Raw genomic sequence first — 12,237 nt, 5'->3', positions numbered from 1 at the left:
GATAGTGCTATAATGTTAACTGCAAAATCACAATCCAAAATTGATGAAAAATCGCTTGCGCTTGTGATTTTCTTTTGCGATTTCAAGTGGAAAAGGGGCCTAAAGGTTAAAGTGACACTGAAGCGAAAAAAAAATGTATGATATAATGAATTGGTTGTGTAGTACGGATAATTACTAGAACTTTAGTAGCAAAGAAAATATTCTCATATTTTTTATTTTCAGTTATATTGTTTTTTTTTATAACATTGCATCATTCTCTAATATTTGCAGTTTACACACCACTCAGCATTCTAAATGATTTTACAGAGCAGGCCAGTGAACTTTCCTCTGCAGAAAATAACAAAATACAGTCACAGACAGTTGAGATAACAAGCTTCAGAAGACAGAGCTTCGGGTGACTTTGAAAGTGGCAGAGCTCAATGGCTCTTTTGCATAGATAACAACTGGAGTTTCTTAACTCTTCCTGTACTGGAAACAATATTAGACGTATGTCCTTGCTCCTAATGTTCTATCTCTTAGCAGTACTACACATACAAATCATTATATCATAACTTTATTTTCACTTCAGATTGCCTTTAAGGCCCGTACACACCATGCATTTTCCATGGTGATTTTTCTGACGACCTGCAAATTTTTTTGAGCGACAAGCGATCGTTACCGCAATCTCGCCACCTGGGTACAGGCCCGCGATGCCGAGAACGTTGCTTAGCGTTGCGCAATGGTAACGACCACCACGGCGGATCTTTAAGATCCTTGACTACTCCGTGCAAAGTAATGCGTTGGTTGACTCCCGTTTGCGCCCGTTGGGTAGTCTCGTGTTGAGTCCCGTGACGTCGTCAGCAGGAAGAAGGATCGGGCAGCGCTCGTCCTTGGAGGACATCTCTGGATCCTTCTTCTTGCATTCCTGCCATGAGTATGTAGCTTAAGATAGACCCAGACAGAATGAATCCTAGTTAACAGCTGCCAAGTCTGGGGACTTTGCACTGTCAAGGTGGCCATACACTAGCAGATGGTCACCAGATTCGTCCAACAGATCGATCCTCTGATTAAAATGTGATGAGAGAGGGATTTGTTACTGCCACGGATTCCCCATCTAGTGCTCCCCTCGGGGCCTCTGCAGTGTTGGCAGCGCACTAACCTGTCCGCCCATGTGCTCCTCCTATGTCTTGTCTCCCCATGACCAGCAGCATCTACGTAGTCTCATAACGTATCTGCTGACAGGTCACAGGGAACATTCCTGAGCCTTGGAAAGTCAAGTTAGAAATTGGGAAAAAAAAAAAAATATTTTTTTAAAGTGGATTCGAGATGAAAAACTAACTATAGCAAGTAACTTGTCTATATATCTTATCTAAAGTTTAGATAGTTTACACAGCAAATATAGCTGCAAACAGCTTGAACAGTATATGATTATTTATTCCTGTGATACAATGAGAGCAGCCATATTCTGCTTGTCATCATTACACACAGGCAAGCTCCTCTGCATCTCCAGCCCTCAGCCTGTGAAGACTCCACTCCCTTCTCTGCCCCCTTGCCTCTGAAATATTGTGCATGTTTCAGCAAAAGCCTCCTCCTCCCCAGACTGAGCTCCCAAGAGCACTTGCATTATGGGACTCAGAATGCCTAGGCACTGGAGGAGCTGGGGGTGTGGATACATTCATTTACATGCGATTAGGTAATAAATAAACTAAAATAAAGCATTTTGGGGGAAAATGCCTAATAAAATATATGTAAGGGGCAGAAAAATGAAGGCAGCAAAAGATTGTCTTGGATCCACTTTAAATAAGGACCATTTTTTTTCTTTTTTACCTGGTCTGGATGCCTTTGGCTAACTGCAGGGACTGCACAGTGCCAACAGGATTTTGGAACAGTCTATTTTTTATTTAAGCTACAGTAACAAGCTTATCTCAGCATGCACATAGCAGAAAGCTTCCTCTTTTGGATAAGATAAGGACATTATGAGCAGACATTACGGTAATTGAATAACCCCCTTTGTCTAGGTGATGTTTGCTGTCTAAGGGACAGTAAAGGTGCGTACATATGTCCAACTTTATGCCTGATTGTTGTTTGAACGACTTGTCAGGCAAACAACAGATATCACGTACACATGTCCAATAAAGTGTAATCTGACAGACTGGACGTCATCCAACTCTCTTTGTCCAACTTGTCGTTTGAACAACAAGTTGGACGTGTGTACGTGCAGTCGAACGACTGATAACAGCCGGTTTGCCCGATTCAAACGACTGTCAGTCCCGTACATGTGTACAAACGATCAGCGGTCGTTTGACCAACTAATAAGTCAGAGAGTTGGACAACGTCAACAGACTAGGTAAGCTAAGTACGGGATTTTTTTTTATTTGGTGAATTTTTTTGCAGTTAATATGCAGTTTGATCTCACTTTAATAGTCTGCATTACCACACAGACACCTCAGCTCCAATGCCCTCTCATACACCGAAGAAGACACACAGGCCTAAAATCAAAGTTCAGACTAAATAGAAAACTGCCCAGAGTTTGATCCTTCAGGTCTGAGGCTGTCCCCAAATGTCGTTCCTCTGTCTGTCAATGTGACTTGCAGAAGAATCGGTGCCAGCGTCTCTGCAATATGCGTCACTGTTATCATCTGCCAGGGAATACAGATCTGTGAAGGATGCATCATCCAAACCTCCCCTCTGAGGATCCGCAGCTCGGAAATGTACAAGAGAAGATAATATATGAGCAATCTCAAGCAGACATGACCCACAAAACACCCAGGGGCTCGTGTTCCAAACACCGCCACAGAGACGGCCCTGTCACCTCACACACCGCCAGAGACGGCCCTGTCACCTCACACACCGCCAGAGGCGGGCCTGTCACCTCACACACCGCCAGAGGCGGGCCTGTCACCTCACACACCGCCAGAGAGACGGCCCTGTCACCTCACACACCGCCAGAGGCGGGCCTGTCACCTCACACACAGCCAGAGACGGGTCTGTCACCTCACAGACCGCCACAGAGACGGCCCTGTCACCTCACACACCGCCAGAGATGGGTCTGTCACCTCACAGACCGCCACAGAGACAGCCCTGTCACCTCACACACCACCAGACGGCCCTGTCACTTCACACACCGCCAGAGACGGCCCTGTCACCTCACACACCGCCAGAGACGGCCCCGTCACCTCACACACCGCCAGAGACGGCCCCGTCACCTCACACCGCCAGAGACGGCCCCGTCACCTCACACACCGCCAGAGACGGCCCCGTCACCTCACACACCGCCAGAGACGGGCCTGTCACCTCACACACCGCCAGAGACGGGCCTGTCACCTCACAGACCGCCACAGAGACGGCCCCGTCACCTCACACACCGCCCGAGACGGCCCTGTCACCTCACACACCGCTAGAGACGGCCCTGTCACCTCACACACCGCCACAGAGACGGCCCTGTCACCTCACACACCGCCAGAGGCGGGCCTGTCACCTCACACACCGCCACAGAGACGGCCCTGTCACCTCACACACCGCCAGAGGCGGGCCTGTCACCTCACACACCGCTAGAGACGGCCCTGTCACCTCACACACCGCCACAGAGACGGCCCTGTCACCTCACACACCGCCAGAGGCGGGCCTGTCACCTCACACACCACCACAGAGACGGCCCTGTCACCTCACACACCACCACAGAGACGGGCCTGTCACCTCACACACCGCCAGAGACGGGCCTGTCACCTCACACACCGCCAGAGACGGGCCTGTCACCTCACACACCGCCAGAGACGGCCCTGTCACCTCACACACCGCCAGAGACGGCCCTGTCACCTCACAGAGACGGCTCTGTCACCTCACACACCGCCAGAGACGGCCCTGTCACCTCACACACCGCCACAGAGATGGCCCTGTCACCTCACACACCGCCAGAGATGGCCCTATCACCTCACACACCGCCACAGAGACAGGCCTGTCACCTCACAGAGACGGCCCTGTCACCTCACACACCGCCAGAGACGGCCCTGTCACCTCACACACCGCCACAGAGACGGCCCTGTCACCTCACACACCGCCAGAGATGGCCCTGTCACCTCACACACCGCCACAGAGACGGGCCTGTCACCTCACACACAGCCAGAGACGGGCCTGTCACCTCACACACCGCCAGAGACGGCCCTGTCACCTCACAGAGACGGCCCTGTCACCTCACACACCGCCAGAGAGACGGCCCTGTCACCTCACACACCGCCAGAGACGGCCCTGTCACCTCACACACCGCCACAGAGACGGCCCTGTCACCTCACACACCGCCAGAGATGGCCCTGTCACCTCACACACCGCCACAGAGACGGGCCTGTCACCTCACACACAGCCAGAGACGGGCCTGTCACCTCACACACCGCCAGAGACGGCCCTGTCACCTCACAGAGACGGCCCTGTCACCTCACACACCGCCAGAGACGGCCCTGTCACCTCACACACCGCCACAGAGATGGCCCTGTCACCTCACACACCGCCAGAGATGGCCCTATCACCTCACACACCGCCACAGAGACAGGCCTGTCACCTCACACACCGCCAGAGAGACGGCCCTGTCACCTCACACACCGCCAGAGACGGCCCTGTCACCTCACACACCACCACAGAGACGGCCCTGTCACCTCACACACCGCCAGAGATAGCCCTGTCACCTCACACACCGCCACAGAGACGGGCCTGTCACCTCACACACAGCCAGAGACGGGCCTGTCACCTCACACACCGCCAGAGACGGCCCTGTCACCTCACAGAGACGGCCCTGTCACCTCACACACCGCCAGAGACGGCCCTGTCACCTCACACACCGCCAGAGACGGCCCTGTCACATCACACACCGCCAGAGACGGCCCTGTCACCTCACACACCGCAAGAGACGGCCCTGTCAACTCACACACCGCCAGAGACGGCCCTGTCACCTCACACACCGCCAGAGACGGCCCTGTCACCTCACAGACCGCCAGAGACGGCCCTGTCACCTCACACACCGCCAGAGACAGCCCTGTCACCTCACACACCGCCACAGAGACGGCCCTGTCACCTCACATATGACAAGACGCTTGAAGGGGTTATGTCGGAGCAGACAATAGACAGCCTGTCCTATTTCACAGCATAATATTTCATGGGACCTGGACTTGTTCCTGTAATGTCAGTCTTTTTTTTTATAGCATATAACGGAAGATTTCTTTGCTGATTGGCCTACAGGCTCCTAATATTCTAAATTATGGAGGTCTGACCTGAATGAGGGATCTCTTGCAATCTCACACCACACCTCATCCTCCTATAACAAAAGCCGCTAATAAACTGACAATACTCAGAATCTCACAACCTTATGCAATTATTACAATATCCACTGTCAAGCGATGTGTACAGTTCAGCAATTCAAATCTGCTGTGCCTTAACTCACTGAAGGAAAATATATCTTTCCCTGTGGAAATTGGCCAAGATCTCCAGGGTTAGAGCGTCTTCCCACCACTAGAGGTCACTGTGATGTGTATGCAATATAGGCTATTCATTCATCAAATCCGAAAAGCCTGCCTCCAGTACATCAAACAGTGACCTCTAGTGTTAGGAAGAAGTAGGCAATTTGGTTTTGGGGACTGTACTGTCCGGGGACAGGAATACTGAAACAGGAAAGGTTTTGGTGCATATTTACATTGCTGGATCAGCAGGGAAGAATGGCTGAACTAGATCTAGCAATATCAATACACTATCAATTCACCTATCACTAAACTGTCATAACTGGCCTATCCTGGGCTTTGCTGACATACATCTGTTCATTTATTAGTTGTTATTTTGTCTCAGGATGACTTGAGCTTCAATCCTTATTGTCAGGCCATGTCAGTTAAGATATCTGCTGCTTCTCCATCCACCGGACTGAATGCCAATAAAAAAATGCTGCCTCTGAGCCCTGAGTATTAATAACAGCAACACAGACCTTTACAACCGAGCTCCTTCCTATCTAAATAAACTTACCTCCAGATACCATCCTACATGAAATCTCTGCTCTACTAACAAAAACCTCGCTCCCACCTACAAGACTTTTCTTCATCCTCTCCCCTCCTCTCAACCACCCTCCCTCAACACATCCGCCACTCACCCACACTTACCCTTTTTTAGACACAACCTAAAAACTCACCTCTTCAGGTAAGCATACAATACCATTTAGGACACTTTGGCCACTGACCACCGTTTTACCATCTCATACACAGCTTCTCTTTACCTACTGTCCTATCCCTGAACCCTAGACCGTAAGGCCAATTGACCAGAGCTCTCTTCCCCTTTTGTCTCTCAATGTTGTGTAAAGTGTGTGCATATCATCCACTCCCTATGTAAAGATCTGTTGTTGATTTGTTCATTGCATTAGCTGTAATCCGCCATTGTTTTGTACGGTTAACTATAACTGTATTGTTTATATTGTATTGTGATACCTGTTTAACCACTTGGCAACCTCTGCCACGCTTATCTACGCCACTTTAAAATTCACCTGAGTCACAGGCGCGTAGATAAGCATCTCCTGTTTATTTCCCGCAGTGGGCGGACGCGTGCACATGCATATGCACGTACGCATTGGGCACCAGCTGATCCGTGATTGGCTGATGTGAACATGTGTTCCCAAAGCCAATCAAAGTGCTTGCAAGTTTGTATGAGCACTGCCAAAGCCAATGGCAGTGCTCATTCATTCAGAATGTGTGTAAACATTGTGTCAGTCACTATGCCGTTACAGTTACTGAGATCACTCCTGAGAGGATCCCAGATAATTAGAACAGTACTAGTGAGTGATCAGCATCAGTGAGTTGTTTTTTTATAATAAATTATAACCCCCATTAGTCCATTAACACTTGCCTCCCTGAAAATTGCTGTGGTTTTTAGGGGAAACCCCCTGTGGTTGAGAAGTGGTTAAGTGGCCACGCACAACACAAGAAAAAGATTTTATTTTCCTGTTTTTTTCGATAAAAATGAAAAATATCTAAAGGTGTTTCCCCTAGGAAGGAATGTGATTTCATTTTTTTGTTCCCCCCAATATTAATCAATTGGGAGCAGCAGAAATGTCTGATCAACTCTTCAGAAAATGTAATGTTGTCAATTCCTTAAAGCAGTAGGATCAGCCATACTATTCCAGGGGAAAAAAACCCACAGTAAAGGCTAACTCGTGATGTCATTTCTGCCCTTTACTTTTTTTCTTGTCTCCTCCAATCGCTGAGTCGCCTCAGCCTTGCTTGTAAACACAAGTGAGTAGGGGATTAGGTTTCAGATAAGCAGCATGCAGGGAAATAAAGGGAAGAGGAGGAATATACTATAGATAAAAAGAACCCCCAGCATGCAATTCTTTGGCACGACTACTAAAGGGCCAGTGCTCCTAAAGTATGTGATAACTCCAAATCATCAGCAGAAAACGTTTTGAAAGTTTTGAATGCAGGATTAGCATCTTTATCACTGAATACACTCAGACCAGTTGCTATTGAAATTTGATTTTTATGGTGACGATACCGCTTTAAGGAGTTTTTCGATATTTGTTTTTTCATAACTGGGGACAAATCAAACACGTGTGTGTGATACATTGGTCGGATATTTCAAATGTTACAATTAATCTGAAGAATCGATAGTAATTCTCAAATCGGAAAAAAAAGAAAATGTAAAAAACTGTATATTGTTTAGCCACCTCTAGACATACTCAGGAGCTCGAAGACATGGGCCCATAGGCAATTATTTTTTTCTCCTGAGGTATCGCCTAAGAGATTATATTAATATTCTTTTTAAAATAACTTTCAGGCATTTTACAATTGAAAAAATACCCAAACCCTGGCAAAAAAAGTAATATCAAAATAATTTTAAGTTTTTCTTGCTTGCAGGTGGTATAAAAGGCGTTTTAGGCCATTTTATTGCATATGGCTCACTGGGCCTTATTCATTTCACTGTTTCTCCTGAGATGTCTCCTAGATTATATTTTCACACTTTATTAATAAACTGGCTTTTAAGCCACCAGCAAGCGATATTTTTGACAGTACTTTTCACCTACCTTTTGGTCCTTTTTATAGTGCAGATGAAAAATTATCTACTAAGAGAAACCTCAGGAGAAATAGTGAATTGCTTCGGGGCCAGGGTTTGCTATCAGAATGAGATCAGGCAGCTGATTGGGCAACGGGCATCCTAACTGACAGGCGAGTTTCCATTGAAGAGTCATCCTCCAACAAAGTAAAGATTGCTTAAAATAATGACATTGCTTACAAGTCCTAGACTAGGCGCCTTCATCCTAATTCTCTGCAGTAATCCCCAACAGACAGAAGATGAGCCGGAAAGCCATTACCTGGAGAGACACAAGTGTCACCAGATTCCTGTTCTGAGTTTTCGAGGTATTCGAGAGGAGGGGACATGGTGTTGACTTGCAGACGAGCTGCAAGGGTAGCGGACATTCGAGGTACAAGACCTAGCGTAAGCAAAGACATGCATGGCGCGTCAGTAAAGGTAAAATCATACACAGTCAGTCGGCTTGTGACCTACACACACAGGAGGCAGCCATTTTGTATGCCGAAACCCATATTGTCCATCTGATTTGGAACTAGTAAAATAACTGCAGCACGTGTGTCGACTGTTTCCTAATATACTGATTACCAAAAGACGATTTCATGAAATGGGTTCTGAGCCCATGGTGGTTTGTAAAACCAGGATAAATCCCTTTCCTGATCATTAATTGTTGTATGGACTACCCTTCTTAGGAACATGGATTAAACTGGGGTATGCTGCTAACTATACCATGTGAAAGCAAACAAAATACTTGTCATGTGGTGTACTTGGGATTTTTGAGGCATTTTGCAGCTACTTAGTAGCTTACTACCTAACCTGGACTCCAATCAGCACCTCTCTGTTGCCTGCAAAACACATCTGAACGATACATCCTGTTCATGTGTTGCTTTCATGGTTTTTGAGACTGGAAACTCATACCTAACACTGGTAATACATACAGAAGGTCTTAACCAACCCTCACTTGTCCTGACCCACCATTTTATTACTGGGCTTTCTGAGTTTTAGAATGGTTTGGCATCTGAGACCTACAACACTTTCTCTAGTACACTAAGCCTATATGCAAGTCTGTTGGGTAATATTTCAAGATGAAGGTGTGAGATGGAAGATCCTCAAGCACTTTAAGTAAAGAATTTCTGTTGGCATTTGAAGACCTTACATACGTGTTAGTGTACTTTGCATGCGTTGCTTCTCAACTTAAATGTCTAGCTCAGCTTAAAAAAAATAAAAAATGTCATAAGGTAACCCAAGAACTAAGAAGACCTTGCCAAACTCACTGGAGAGTCCTCGGCTATAAATATCTTGTTTCAGCTTAGAAGATGGCAGCCTCGGGTGTGTGTCAGGCACATATACACATTACGTCTTCAAACCATCACCGTATTTATCATAACTCATACAAATTCAACTGGGAATCAATGCTCTTTGAGAATAATTCAATAAAGCCAGAGTATACGACCATCCCAAGTAAGGAGACATTAACCATAAACAGATCTCCATCTGCCCTTAGACACAACCAAAGCCATCAACAACAGAGATACCACAACAATGCCACAACAACCAGAACTACAAGAAAATGGAAGCCAGAAAACGTACACTGTGCCACAAAAAATGGTTCCACGAGGATTCCAACAAACAGACAGACAAAATTGCTCTTTGCCAACTGACCTGTTATTGATCAAGCCAAGCAAAATACAAAAATCTCTAAGAACTAAAGGTTGGCTGATCATCAACTACAGACGAGGCAGACAAATACTTTACAGATATGTTGCAGTTGATATATTTAGGATTATGAGGAAAATGTTAAAAAGTAGGTCTTTTTGCCCACAGCAACCAATCACATCTGGACCGTTACAGCTAGAGCAAGTCTGAAGATGAAAAGAAAAAAATGATTGGTTGATGTGGACAACACAGACAATTTTTCACATAGGAGACCTTAGTAACATTTTAGAATCAAGGAGTTTCTGTTTAAAACCAGTAAACAATGCACAGATTACATCAAAATACAAGAGATCAAACGCCACATAAAAGAAAAATATAATGCAAACAATTTGGACTAAAAAGTATACCATTTATTGGCTAGCTGAACAGATTGGAAAACAGAACTTTGAAAACCATTAGGTTTCTTCACCTGGTGTCATATGCCTGAAGAAGATACGGTAGCCCTTTTTAAATCTGTTGAGATATAATTGTATCTTCCACAACACTTATCTTTGCCTCCTAGGAGGGCTGCTTTACATGGGTTTTTGATATAGTTTTCTTTTAACAAGAGGTTAGTTGATGCCAAAAGTATACTAGGGAATGAAAATCTGAGGTCAAACTTAAATTGAACTGAAATCAGAAGTCCATGTAAAGTAGCCCTAACAGTGTTTTCTCAGCTCTACGCCTCAATTTCTCTCAGATGGTCACTTTTTAGGATGTCCTTCAACTTGTGCAGGTGACTCCACCAATACTGAGGTCTTCAAAAATCAGGGATAGCTCTTCTTAGGTACTTAAACTATACTTGACCTGAGGCAAAGCTGCACCATAATTTGTTTGCCTTCCAACGTGCATCAAAAAACTAACCATAACACTTGATGAAGCTCAGTCCCTGAGGTCTTCCAGTCCACTCGGCCAGTTGTATGTAGACAATAGTGGGTCCATCTCCTGTCTACTCAGAGAAGCCAAGAGATAGACAACACGGTGGAGCGTACAATGACGCGGGGAAGGAAAACTGCGGTCTGTAGCTAGTGCTGGTGTCTGAATTCGGGATATGGAATATGGAAACCCAAATTCTCCCGAAAATCATACTTCAGTACCTGAGCAAGTGGATAGGATCCTGGGGAGTTCACTGACCAAGTAAGAAGGAGGAAGCATTGAAGTCACATGAAGGGCAAGTAAGGGAACTCCCTGTCCCCCTGCTTGGGTGTTGTGTTAAATATTATGGTTGCGAACACCAACACTATCTGTACCTGTGGATTTGGAAGCCTCTTCTGGACTTGAAGAAGGTCAAGGCCCTTATTCAACTCACTTTTTCTCCTGAGTTTTCCCCTAAGTTATATTTTCACACGTTATCAATAAAATACTCACAATAATTTTGACAAGAAGTTTTTTTTCCCCACTTTTTGGTACTCAATTGCAGAGCGCTGAAGATTTATTTTAAACAGAAGATGAAAAAGTATCTTGTAGGAGAAAGTGGATTGAATAAGGGCCCCCGTCTCAACTCCAGAAGCCACGCCTCCTGTCTACTAGCTTCTCTGAATATACAGGAAACAGGAAATGACATCACTTCTGGTTATGACTACCAGCATGGATTGGAGACCAAATCTCTGTATCATACACAGGACGTCTCACTTTCTTTCTTTTTTATGCACTTTGTAAGTCAAACAATTAACTGCTGTAGTGATGGGCATACTGCAGTTATCCTTTAAACAAGCAGATATAAGGGACTTATCATTAGTATAAATATATTTAGCACGTTCTTTAAAGACAGATATAGTACTAAGCACAAAAATATATATATATTCTTTTGACCCATTTCATAAGGTATTAACCAAAATGTGTGCTCACTGGATTTAACATGGCAGTGTTTTGTCATTATATATACAAATGGGCTTTTATTCAATTAAATTTTCCTCCCAAGTTTTCTATCAGATGATAATTTTTATTCTTCTGTTTTAAAGAACTTTTTAGCACTTTGCCATTGAAAAGGTATCAAAAAGTAGGAGGGAAAGTACTATAGAATTATTAGGAGTATTTTCTTCCTTTCTGTTAGTTTCAGGCTGGTTTCACAGTGGGAGGTTAAAGTCCCACGTTACAGCAGCCAGTAACGCAGCCTAACTCACAGCACTGTAAAATCAATGTGCTGTTCACAGTGCCCACATTGCGTTACATAGTAATGCAGCACGTTTAAACAAAGTGCTGCATGCTGTACGTTATACTGGGCTAAGCCACGTTAGACTGTTTGCACATGCTCAGTAATGTTGGAGGAGGAGGTCTCCCCTCCTCCTCCGTGGCCAGCCACATGGCTAATTAATATTCACTGCACTGAGGAGACTCGTGGTAGGACTGTAGTGTTGTCCGGATCATGAACGAATCGTTCATTTGATCCGGATCTTTTTTGTGAGTTGAATCATCCGGATCACCACAATGAAAGATTCGGTTCACAGTGGATGTCTGTCTGGAAGAAACAGGAACATACAGAATGTACAGTGCAGGGAAAGTCCTGTCCTGCTAGTC

At 45.5% G+C, this 12,237-nt stretch overlaps 1 protein-coding gene across 8 annotated transcripts in view; it reads right to left on the bottom strand.

Moving 5' to 3' along the window:
- TRIM9 (tripartite motif containing 9) overlaps positions 1 to 12,237 on the bottom strand; it is a 136,824-nt gene that overhangs the window by 21,178 nt on the left and 103,409 nt on the right. For 5 of the 8 annotated variants that reach the window (XM_068254765.1, XM_068254767.1, XM_068254769.1 and 2 more), the window contains exon 8: positions 8,309 to 8,428. The exons of the other annotated variants lie outside the window; for them this stretch is intronic. In XM_068254765.1, the coding sequence (XP_068110866.1) occupies positions 8,309 to 8,428 (120 nt within the window). The remainder of the gene's footprint in view (positions 1 to 8,308; positions 8,429 to 12,237) is intronic. 8 annotated transcript variants of the gene reach the window in all.

This window comes from Hyperolius riggenbachi, chromosome 9 (genome assembly GCF_040937935.1).
Source record: "Hyperolius riggenbachi isolate aHypRig1 chromosome 9, aHypRig1.pri, whole genome shotgun sequence".
Lineage (NCBI taxonomy): Eukaryota > Metazoa > Chordata > Amphibia > Anura > Hyperoliidae > Hyperolius > Hyperolius riggenbachi.
This window is presented reverse-complemented; position numbering and strand designations above follow the sequence as displayed.